A 12571-nucleotide genomic window follows, 5' to 3' on the forward strand; every position below is an offset into this window, starting at 1 on the left:
GATTATATGACAATGTAGATCCAGCCTTACATCAACATCCACATTATTTTTCTACAATTTAAAACCATCCATTGACTATTAGGAGAAGTTTTTCCCCTTTTTTTTCTTGCAGATTTTGTTGGGTGCCTTCCAGTATTTGCCTCACGATGGGACTAAAAAAATACTTGATTGATTTTAAGTTTTGCTCAAGTTATTTATTTATTTATTTACAGCATTTTACCCCTCCTTTCTCACCTGAGGGGACTCAAGGCAGCTTACATAAATTGGTAAAATTCAATGCCCAAAACAATTCACTAAAATCAACAGTGCATACAAATCAAATAACAATACAGAATAAAAACACATTATACAAGTTTAAAAACATATGTATATTTAAATCCTTTCATCCAAGAACCTCATGCGTAAATCTTAGTTCAGACTAAGATGATGATTTATCATAATGAAGAAGCATGCTCTCTTTCCGTTTCTACTAAATGAAATCACCTTTTTTCTGAGTATCATTTTCACCCACTTTCTAAATGTATAACAAGCTCTATGTCATGTGCAAGTTCAGGGGTGGGTCTGGAGAGAAACTACTCTTTTAATTTGTGTCCTTTATATTATATTGCTATAGTCGCCATTTCAAGCCACACCTTGCTGTAAAAAGACTAGTTAATGTTTGATCCAAAGTCTTGAAAGTTTCTAAGGAACTGCAAAGAGAGACAGGGCTTGTCACTACCAACAACGTGAGCAGGTGTTAGAGATATATTTCAGAACCATTTGGACTTTTTTCTGCTAGAGGTAAGAGAGGCTTTTTCTATCATTTCTTTAGAAGATTTAAACAGCTTCTGGGCTTTGTTTTCGCATATTTTCATCAGACATGTTGAATAAACTTCCCCATGCTTATTAAAAAACAAGGTACCTTTTAACATTTGCTTTCTCCAAGATCAGAAGCCAAATTCTTTGTCTGAATCAGGAAACCTTTCACACTACAAAATTATAGTGCTATGATTCCATTTTTACTCATATGATTCAGCCTAAGGAATTCTGTAATTTATGGTTTAGAGAAGACATTTAGGACTTCATCACATGGGCAATTTCACCCATCCTATAACACTTTCACCACAGTTTGGGGACAGAGCCTCTTGGATCCCATCAAACAATATAGAGCTGCTTCTGGTAGGGCTCCGTCTCCTAACTGTGCTGAATTTTTTTTTTTCGTGTCAGGAGCAACCTGAGTTGCTTCTAGAGTGAGAGAATTGGCCATCTGCAAGGACATTGCCCAGGGGACGCCCGGATGTTTTGATGTTTTCACCATCTTTGTGGGAGGCTTCTCTCATGTCCCCGCATGGAGCTGGAGCTGATAGAGGGAGCTCATCCACGCTCTCCCCGGGTGGGATTCAAACCTGGCAGCCTTCAGGTCAGCAACCCAACCTTCAAGTCACAAGGCTTTTATCCCCTAGGCCACTGGAGGCTCCTGTACTGTGCTGAATGCAACCCACGAAGAGGCAAGGAGAACACAGGAGAAAACAGTACAGTAGAGTCTCACTTATCCAACATAAACAGGCCGGTAGAACGTTGGATAAGCGAATATGTTAGATAATAAGGAGAGATTAAGAAAAAGCCTATTAAACATCAAAATAGGTTATGATTTTACAAATTAAGCACCAAAACATCATGTTATACAACAAATTTGACAGAAAAAGTAGTTCATTACACATTAATGTTATGTAGTAATTACTGTATTTACAAATTTAACACCAAAATATCACGATATATTGAAAACATTGACTACAAAAATGCGTTGGATAATCCCAAATGTTGGATAAGTGAGTGTTGGATAAATGAGACTCTACTGTATTTACATTATGTATCTCCACGCCCTCACAATGGATGAGATCTGTAGTAGAGCCATAATAAATAACTATTACAGAACTTGTGAAACATTCCCAGTCACATCCCTCCTTGTGTTACCATTTTCTTTTCACCATTTCAGCAGCGCTTTCCCCTGGTCCCACCATTCCTATTTCCTTTTTTGTTTTACTTCTAGCTTAATCAACTTCCTTCTCCATTCATAGATTTCCCTCAACATGCTATGTCTAGTTTCTGTTCCTTGTATCATATAGAAATGAAAACCAAGCTGTTGTGTTGCATAAATCCAAAGTTGCCTTTGAGCTGAGACAAGAAACTTCCTCTTCTGAAGGAAGCCTTTCCTCATCGGAGGAGGAGGGATGTTCAGATCCAATCAGTTTGTTTGCTGTGGGTTGGGTGAACCTTACAAAGGAAGGCCTCCGAGAATTGTACCTGATGTACGTCATTCCCCCTTGAATAGCAAATCTTATGGTTTGGTTTAGTGCCTTTCTGTGTAATTTTTTTCATTCTAACAAGAAAAAGGGGGAACCACATCCTTGTCAGGAAATGTGGTATGACCGTTTGGAGGACTGAATTACTTATTTGCATGAATATTTGACTCAGCTCTTAAGAGAGAGCTTAACTTTTTCTCTACTCAAACCTTTTGTGATGACATTTATAGGACATAAAAGAGAAGGCTTAAAGATGTTTAAGTTATATGGAGCCCACATACTGTGTCTTCTCCTTCTACTTCAGCAGGTAAGTCATACAAACCCTTCTCTCATATTTTAGGTATCCGATAGACAGGTCCTTAATATGTGTATGTATGTATGTATATATATGATGCTATTCCATCCTTTCTCAATGCGGCTCAGTGAATGATGGGATTTGTAGTTGACACATCTGGGAGAGATTCCAGGTTGGGGGAAGGCTACTTTATTTTCCATATATGCAGTGACAATTACAGCAGTTAGGAAGAAAAGAATATTATACTGCATTTTTGGTTCCATTTATTTAGACCATTTCTAATCAAATACTGGCAGGAAAATCAGTTCATATCCAACATGAGAAGTAAATACTGAAATCAGTTTGAGATTTGGCCTTTCTAAACTTGAGTTTGTTAGCATAGGGAAATTTCCCAGTGTTTCTTCAATGAAGGTAATTGTTAAAGTTGCTTGCTGTACTATACATAGCTTCCATCAAAAAGTTTCTTAGATCTCGTAAAATAAATGCTTTCTAGGTGTTTAGGAAAATGTGGACTTTGCCTCAAATGAATTCTTATTTTGACAGTTACACCTATGGATCACACAAATCCATGTTGAAGTTAGTTGTGAGACTCTGCAGTTTAAGCTAAATGAAATTTGTTTGTGCCAAATAAAATGTGTTAGCTTTTCACAAGTTGCCATTGCTTTCTGCTACGATAGAGTAACATGGCTACCCATCTCCCACACGGAAAAGATTTCATATCATTTGTGAGATAGTGAGCAATTGCTCACTTTCTCTCTGTACTTTGTCTGTTCTGTGGAATTTTTTAAAAGTAAAAAGATAATTTTATCTTAGAAATGTTTATTAATGTCTGGAGCTGGTGCATATTAGCTCAAGAGTGCCTGAATTTCCGACTAATAAACAGTTTGAACCTAACAACACAGAATAGCATGTCGCCATTTTGTAAACCTTTTGTTAAGGGTTTTCAAAAGTGTCTGGAGGCCACACATCCTCCTGCTTGCTTTGCTGACATGATTATCTAGCTATGGAAAGTGTGTGTGTTGAAGGAGAAACAGTAATAAAATCATGTTATTCTGCTGGAAATGCAAGTGTTTGGGAAAAGAGGCCTGCAAAAGGATTGTGCCAAGAACAGAATTGAACAAAATTTCTTTTCAAGTGACAACACCTAGATTTCCCCTGCTATCATGGGTCGTAATGGTGGGAGAAATTTGGAATATGTTCTCAAAAAATAAGTTTTCTAAACTGTTTCTTAGAATATTGATATTCAGTTCAGGCCTATGCTGGTTACTTGAAGAGGCTTCCAGTTTTATTCCTTCCAACGTTTTAGAGAGGAAAAATATGGGATATGTTATTTTCATTTAGAGCCCTGTTTCAAAGATACTGCTTAAATCAGTGCTTCCCAACCTTTGGGCCTCCAGGTGTTTTGGTCTTCAACTCCCAGAAATCCTAGCCAGTTTACCAGCTGTTAGGAACTGTGGGAGCTGAAGTCCAAAACATCTGGAGGCCCAAAGGTTGGGAACCACTGGCTTAAATGATATTGACCAAATGCAGGGCTTGTTTCCCCCTTTGTCTTTGGTTTGAAGGGAGGGACATGGAGTAAAATGTCCTCTGATCTATATTTGTCAGGGTGCCCTACTGGACTTAGCTGGTTCTGGTGGCAGTATACTGAACAGCACTGGGCAGCTGGTCTAGCGGGCATTTTAATTTCCCGGATGCCCCAAGTTAAAATCTAACATTTAAAGAATTGTGTATTATTGCAACACTTCCCCTGAAAGCATGGAGTTAATTTACAACATGTGGAGTAAGGCAAGCTCATGCTAAGTCAAAGGACGTCTCTTGCCTCTTAATGTAATGTTTCTAATTTTGTACTAACTGCGTCATCTAATTTGGGCAACAGAGCCATACGAAGCTTGGCAAAATTAAGCTTTTGGACCATAGCTCATAGCTTCCCATTATTGGCTGGATGATTCTGGAGCGGAATAGTTTGTTGCGGTTAACTGTCTTCAAATTGACACAAGACAATATGATTTTAGATAGTTTTGCTATGTAGCCTACCGGCTCCATTCTTACGACGTAGAACTACTTCCGGCGGGTCTCCGTTGCAAAACTATAGAGGATCCGACGTATGCTGCTGTGGCAGTAACACAGGAAGCATCCCATGTTCAATTGGAATTGAGCATTTTAAAGGTGGCTAAAAATAGTAAAGGGCCAATTGGAACTATATTAGCCAAATGAGGACAGAAGGAGGGTATGACAGTCCATTCAACAAAGGACAACAAAGTGTAAGCTATTAAAGTCAGAAAGGAGATGTTTGTGGATTTTTCAGTCCCAGGAGGCAAATTAATTTAGTTGGCTTTGGGGTCTATCCATCTTGACCTGGGCAAACTGTGGGGTGTATGTCCTGTTCTGCTTCAAGTAAAAAATGTATCGGTCCAGTCCTGTAAAAAACTGGTATAAGTTTGTAACTTGTTTTGACACAAATTTCATACGTTCCCCAGATATAGGGATAGTGTTTCATCAAGAAAACATAGATTGCCTCTGGTCAATAGGGACATATCCATTTTCCAGAAAAAGAAAAGCTGTCTAGATGATAAGTCGAGTGATGAGTGGAAAATATGTTGATTTGAACAGAAATCACAAAGGTTAAGTGAGTAGGAACTTGGCAAAGCTATTGGCTTTAAACACAGATGAGAAGTGTTTTCTTGCTGAGTTCTGCATTACATGAATTGAAACTGTTACTGTACTTGTGTTCTGGAATACAAGCAAAAATGGGCAGAGCTAGAGCTAGACTGGAATCCATAGAAATTCTGGTAGTGCAGCCCTCCTATGAGAGCCAGTCTGATGTAATGGTTTGAATATTGGCCTAGGATTCGGGAGACCAGGGTTTGATTCCCCAGTTGACTATGGAAATCTACTGGGTGACCTTGGACAAGCCCCACTCTCTCAGCCTCAAGGCAAGGCAGGCACATCTGTTCTGAACAAGTCTTACTATATACATACCCCATGATAGGTTTGCCTTAGGATCTCTATTAGTCAGAGACAAGGTAAAGGTTATGTAAAGGTTTTTCCCTGACAAGGGAAAAACCTTGTCTAGTCGTGTCTGACTCTGGGTGTTGGTGCCCATCTCCATTTCTAACCCAAAGAGCCGGCATTGTCCATAGATGCCTCTAAGGTCATGTGGCTGGCATGACTGCATGGAGAGCCGCTACCTTCCCGCTGAAGCAATACCTATTGATCTACTCACATTTGCATGTTTCCGAACTGCTAGGTTGGCAGAATCTGGGGCTACTAGTGGGAGCTCACCCCATTCCCTGGATTCGAACCGCTGACCTTTTGGTCAGCAAGTACAGCAGCTCAGTGGTTGAACCCACTGCACCATGAGGGCTCCAGTCAGAAACAAAGACACACACAAATAATCAAGCCTCCTATATAGGAACTGTTTTCTATAGAAAGTCTTCCATGTAGGCAGAACTCTCCAGACATTATCATCATCACCATTATCATCATCATCATCATCATCATCATCATCATCATCATCATCATTATGTTTATTTATATTCCACTTTTTCACTCCATACGGAGAGAAAACAAGCAAACAAACCCTTTACATAGAAAAGCTTCTACATGATTAATGAATGTGTTGATTTAGAATTCCCATTCTCATATATTTAGGTTGAAATCACATATTATCTTGAGTGTGGTTAATTTTTTATTCTTTTCCCAGTGCTTGCCTTTAAAAAATTATTGGTGATCCTAAGATCTGTATCTAAATCGCATTTTGCCCCATTGGAACCAAACATGACATGACTGTTAAGGAACCCTTTATTTGAAGTGTCCTCTGTCTGAAGTATGTATTTAGCACTGTGATTAATGATTTCAATAGAGTCACTTCCGCAAATCTTTTGAGTTACAACAACATAGCTTAGTCTGTAGGAATATATAAGGGGTCTTGGTTTGGGTCAAAGACCTATTTGAACTGACCCATTAGAGGGCCATCCTATTTCCTGCAGTGGCAATGCTTCGAGAAAGTCCACCAGCAAGAGGTGAAAAAAGAGGGAAATAAGCACCCCTTTCTTGCACTATGCAATCGGTGGCCTGCTTCTTCTGAATATACTAATTCTATTTGGCCTGTTAGGACTAGTAGCTATTGTCAGTGATACCAGCATGATCCATGTGTGCCTTTGGGGTGGGGATATCTGAATTTTTGCATGTTGACGTTTGACAAATCCACAGCTCCGAAAAAACAACCATTTATTGCATAGGGTGTTACTATGAAACAATGCAAATAAAACACTCCATCTATACTAATATAAATCATATAATTTCCTCTAGCACTGAATGCTGGAGAGCTTGGCAAAATTCCTTTTTGACACTATCTCCCAGAATCCTTCAGTTAGCCTGGCCATACAAGATCATGAGATCTCAGGTACTAGTAGCAGCTAACAACCATATCAGGGGATCAGTTAATCCATTCCAGGCTTTAATCTGAACTTTATAAATGCTATCTAAAGTGCTTAATTTTATTTCTCAAGTATGTTCAGCAACACTGACAATTCCTTTAAGGTCTAGACCAGTGGTTCCCACACTTTGATTCTACAGGTATTTTGAACTGAAGTTCCTAGAATTATTGACTATTGGTCAAGGTGACTTGGACAAATGATAATGTATTATTTATACCAATGATTCCCAAATGCTAGATTCCCAAACCTCCAGGTGATCTGGACTTTAACTCCTAGAAGTCCCAGTTGCCTTGTCAGGGATTCTTCTGGAAGAACAGAGCTTGGGAAACACTGATACATATTCTCTTATAACATAATTAGAAAATGGCACTCACTGATATCAGTAAAGTAACTCAGTTCCTGCTGATTATGTCATTTTTGAATTGCAAATCTCTCCCAATTTTATTATTGAATACTAGCAAAGCTAAAAGTAACCAAGTAAGTTGTAATATCTTACTTCCAAGCTCGGGGAACAACTGCTTAACTACAAATGTAATAAGCAATAGAGAGAACTATTATTTCTTACTGTTGCATTACATAATTATTCACAAGGGTCTTTTGCTTTCTCCCATGGAATTAACCTGTAAATTAAGGGATAAAAGAACTAAAACTGTTTTGATGGTAGCTGCATTATTTCAGATATTAATACAATTTGTAATATATTTGTGGAAGTGTGTATTTAGTGGATTGCACACAAAAACTCACCGGACTTACAATATAGAATAAAGGAATTGATCTGTGATTTGAGATTCACCAAGGAGCTGAGTAAGCAATTTGTGATGACCTTTTAGAGAGGGCTTCAAATTTATACCATTATCATATGGGATTGTTGTATGTATTTCGGGCTGTGTGGCCATGTTCCAGAAGTATTCTCTCCTGACGTTTCGCCCACATCTATGGCAGGCATCCTCAGAGGTTGTGAGGTATATGAGGATGCCTGCCATAGATGTGGGCGAAACGTCAGGAGAGAATACTTCTGGAACATGGCCACACAGCCCGAAATACATACAACCCTGTGATCCCAGCCATGAAAGCCTTCGAAAACACATCATATGGGATATTTTTAATTGTTCCCAATTAGTCTTTTAATTTATAGTATTTTCCTGGATTATTGTTTGTTTTCAACTTTAATTATACTCATTAAGCAATCTTAATTTGTAAGAATATCTTTAGTTAATTGTAAGGTGATTTGCAAGGAATCATGCTGGATTAGTATATGTGGTAGATCCATGAATTTTGATGTCAGGATCATCCACTTGCTGTAAAGCATATGAATCCATGATTCTGTATAGCCAAAGATTTTATTGACAGACTGTTGAAATTATCCTTGGAGCAGCTGCAAAACTGCCAAGGCAATAAGGAAAGAGGAAGACCCACCCTCCCTTGCCATTTCATTAAATAATGATTCACGAGGCTTTCAGACATTTTATAGTGCACATAAAACAGTGGCAGTTGGCAGGAAAGGATCTTTACCATAGTCTAAGAATTAAACTTTGAACCTGAGATTACCGTTGAAGGATTAGACTTTGGTCTTTCCAAACAGGAGAGACTTCTCCTTAAGATATGGTTAAGATAGAACCTCTTTAAACACAATCTTTGGCTAAAGAAAAGATAGGTAACTGTGCAAAACTCTCATTCTCTTTGGACGTTTTCACATGGAGCTTCTTCCTCATCGTAAGACATTTCATCTCCATTTCAAGGACGAAAAGGCACGGAGCCCATCACATGAGGTTGCCTACTTCTGGCCGTCATCTGTTGTCCTTCATCCTTGAAAATGGAGGTGAAGCGTGCTGAAAGGAGGGAGTTTAGAACAGGGGAGAGAAATTTGTTCTGAGCTCCCAGTGTGCACCAGAACCATCACTAACACTGAAGCCCGTGGTGAACTGTTTCAGTGACGTGAACAAATGGGTGTTCCTCACCATTTTGCTTTCACTACATTTTCTCCTTAATAGTAATCTAGGCTCTAAATTGTGCTCTTGCTGGCTTTTAAGCATAACACTGTTCTAATGGAGGGAAGGAAAGCCTAGCAGGAGGGGATCATGGCAAAGGGGTTTAAAATCATACGGGTCTAATGAAGGGAAGCAATGCCTTGCAAGAGGGGATCGTTGCAAAGGGGTTTATAATTATACTGGAGGGAAGGAAGGCATGGGAAAGACTTGTCATGGCAAAGGGGTTTAAAATTCTCCTCCTTCCCCCCCCTCCCCAAATGAGATGAGGTCCATAATAATCTTGGCTTTCGATATTGAAATTTTCCCTGATTTTAAAAAATGTAATACGGAGAGGGCGGAGAAAAAGATTCTCTGTGTGATGGCTGGAACGTGAGCAACAATGGGGGGGAAACTGAAAGGGAAAACATGTATGATGGGAAGATAGAACTTGAAACGGGACAATTGGGGATCAAAAAGTATAATTCCCTTCTCTATTATTTATTTATTTACAGTATTTATATTTCACCCTTCTCAACCCGAAGGAGATTCAGGGTGGATCACAGAACATACATATATGACAAACATTCAATACCATTTATAGACAGACAATTGAACATAGATAGAGGTATATATAGGTTTTTTCCCCATCTTCAGCTTCTTGGAGGCTTGTGCTTGGTTTTGGCTATGGGGGGTGCTGTCGCTCTATCTCCCTGCCAAAGAGCTTTGTTCATAACTTCCTCTTTTAGATTGAATCACCGGCATTTCCTTATGGGTGTCTTAATACATCCCCACTTTTAAGCAGTCCCTAGTTATTTATTCACATTTTGCTTTCAAACCTCTAGGTAGGCAGAAGCTGGGCTAAAGGTCAGGAGCTCACCCTGACGCAGGTTTCACACTGTCAACCTCTAGACCAGGGGTCCCCAAACTACGGCCCGCGGGCCAGATGCGGCCCGCCAGAGCCATTTATCCGGCCCGCGCATGCACATTTCTCTCCTCCCCGGCCCACACGCACCTTTCCCGCCGCCGCCAAGGAAGGTGCACATGGGGCAAGTAAAAGGCCAGCGCCTTTCCTCCCTCGCCCCGTGGGCAGCTTTCCTGCCGCTGCTGCCGAGGAAGACAGCGGGAAAGGTGTGTGCTGGTCGAGAGAGAGAAAGGCACACGTCTTTTCCTAGCCCCGTGGGTAGCTTGCTGCTGCCAAGGAAGATGCACACAGGGCAAGAAAAAGGCCTGCGCCTTTCCTCCCTCGCCCCATGGGCAGTTTTCCCACTGCCGCTGCCGAGGAAGACGCACATAGGGTGAGTAAAAGGCATGCACCTTTCCTCCCTCGCCCCACGGGCAGCTTTCCCGCCGCCGCCACCGAGGAGGGCAGCGGGAAAGGTGCGTGCTGGGCGAGAGAGGAGAGAAAGGCGCACGCCTTTTCCTCGCCCCGTGGGCAGCTTTCCTGCTGCTGCCGCCAAGGAAGATGCACAGGGGTGAGTAAAAGGCTTGGACCTTTCCTCCCTCGCCCCGTGGGCAGCTTTCCCACCGCTGCCACTAAGGAAGGCAGTGGGAAAGGTGCATGCTGGGAGAGAGAGGAGAGAAAGGTGCAAGCCTTTTCCTCGCCCCGCCGGCAGCTTTCCCGCTGCTGCCGCCGAGGAAGATACACACAGGGTGAGTAAAAGGCCTTCGCCTTTCCTCCCTTGCCCTGTGGCCAGCTTTCCCGCCCCTGCCACTGAGGAATGCAGCGGGAAAGGTGCGTGCCGGGCGAGCGAGGAGAGAAAGGCGCACGCCTTTTCCTCACCTCGCATGCACCTCCCCCTCCCGCCGCTGCCGAGGAGACAAGCAGGGAGACAAGGCAAGACAAGCAGGGAGTCCGCATGTGCCTCTCTCCCTCGTCAGTCATTCCAATGTGAATAACTGAAAGAATACTCTGCAGCCCTGTTGTGGATTCATTTTTCTTGAAGGCTAGCAATCTCTTCCAACGGTGATTATTGTTGTTGTTGTTGTTGGTCAGGGGTTCTTTATGTTTTGGTGCACAAAAGCAGAAGGGGGGTTGGACTAGATGGCTGAAGGAGTCTCTTCCAACCATGTTTATTACATTATTATTATTATTATTATTATTATTATTATTATTATTATTATTATTATTGGATGGCTATCTGTCAGGGGTGCTTTGATTATGGTGTGGACAAAAACAGAAGGGGGTTGGAGTAGATGGCCCAAGGGGTCTCTTCCAACCCTCCTTATTATTTTTATGATGATGATGATGATTATTATTATTATTATTATTATTAACATTGAGGCTGTATTTGTTCGTTTTTGTTTGTTTTTTACTTGAAAATAAGATATATGCAGTGTGCATAGGAATTTGTTCATAGTTTAAAAAAAAAACCCTATAATCCGGCCCTCCAATGGTCTGAGGGACCGTGAACTGGCCCCCTGTTTAAAAAGTTTGGGGACCCCTGCTCTAGACTAACAAGATTTATTGCAGCTGGTGGTTTAACTCGCTGTGCTAAAGCCCGGCCCATTCTCTAGACAGACAGTCCCCCACATCTCTCAAGGTCCATGTGATGAGGTCCTTTGGCTCATTTTGAACAAAGCAAGTGCCCTGAATTTTCACAGGAACTTAAGCCACAATGTTAAGAGAGGAGATGGAGCAAATAAACTAGTGGACACACATTTGGAGTGACCAAACAAAAATAAGAAACCATTGTCTTGGTCTACAAGTAATATTATACCCTTCAACTATCCCAATTTCACTATGACAATCCAAATCAATCAATTGTTGTCCCATTTTCACCTGCATTTTGAATGACCCTGCTTCTTTCTTCTCTTTTCTCTTAATCCTTAGCTTACTTCTATCCTGCAAACTGGGAAAAGGGAAAAAAGTAATTTGTATTGTGTTCACTCAGTGGGGAAGAGGACAAGTTGGGTAAAAGGCAAAAAAAAATGCTGCAACATCTCTTAGCTTCTGTGTTCTTTCTCGTTGATAACTTTAGTCATCATCATCATCATCATCATCATTATTATTATTAAATATTCAGTGTATAAAATAACAAAAAAGAAAAAAGGAAAACAAGAAAGGGGGGAGATGGGGTTATTGTTAATAGATTATTTCTTCATAGTAGTTACAAGGATAATATAAAATACATTTTTCTATATCTACTATAGTAATGGAGGGAGTGACCATATTTTAATTTTGTTTGCATATGTATGTCCCATCTGCACTGACCATTCAATGCAGTTTCAAGATAGCTTCAAACTGTGCTGACTAAACAATGAATGCCCACAAGAAAGAAAGCCCTTACTGCCCATCATTGCTCTGGGGCTTGCGTACCCTTTGGATCTCAAATTGGTTCCAGGATTTCTTATGTAATCACTTGCACAGCAAAATCACTTTCTTCAGTACCGGTATAAAACTGACTTTAGTGGTAATTGTAGATCTGCCCCCAGTTTTCATCTGGAGAATGTGGGAGAGCATGTAATGTTTAGGAGCCCTGGTGGCGAAGTATGTTAAAGCACTGAGCTGCTGAACTTGCAGACCGAAAGGTCACAGGTTCAAATCCCGTGACTGGAGTGAGCACCCGCTGTTAGCTCCAGCTTCTGCCA

The 12571-nt window shown here is 40.9% G+C and overlaps 1 protein-coding gene across 3 annotated transcripts in view; it reads left to right on the forward strand.

Moving 5' to 3' along the window:
* Window positions 1–709: 709 nt before the first annotated feature.
* Window positions 710–12571, forward strand: part of cdh17 (cadherin 17) — a 44302-nt gene continuing 32440 nt past the window's right edge. The window contains exons 1-2 of one of the 3 annotated variants that reach the window (XM_016992810.2): window positions 710–780; window positions 2513–2589. In XM_016992810.2, the coding sequence (XP_016848299.2) occupies window positions 2536–2589 (54 nt within the window). In that variant the 5' untranslated portion in view covers window positions 710–780; window positions 2513–2535. Of the gene's footprint in view, window positions 781–2160; window positions 2590–12571 lie in introns of those variants that run through there. The other 2 variants (XM_016992809.2, XM_008108373.3) reach the window with 2 other exon arrangements.

Source organism: Anolis carolinensis, chromosome 4, assembly GCF_035594765.1.
Source record: "Anolis carolinensis isolate JA03-04 chromosome 4, rAnoCar3.1.pri, whole genome shotgun sequence".
Classification (NCBI taxonomy): domain Eukaryota; kingdom Metazoa; phylum Chordata; class Lepidosauria; order Squamata; family Dactyloidae; genus Anolis; species Anolis carolinensis.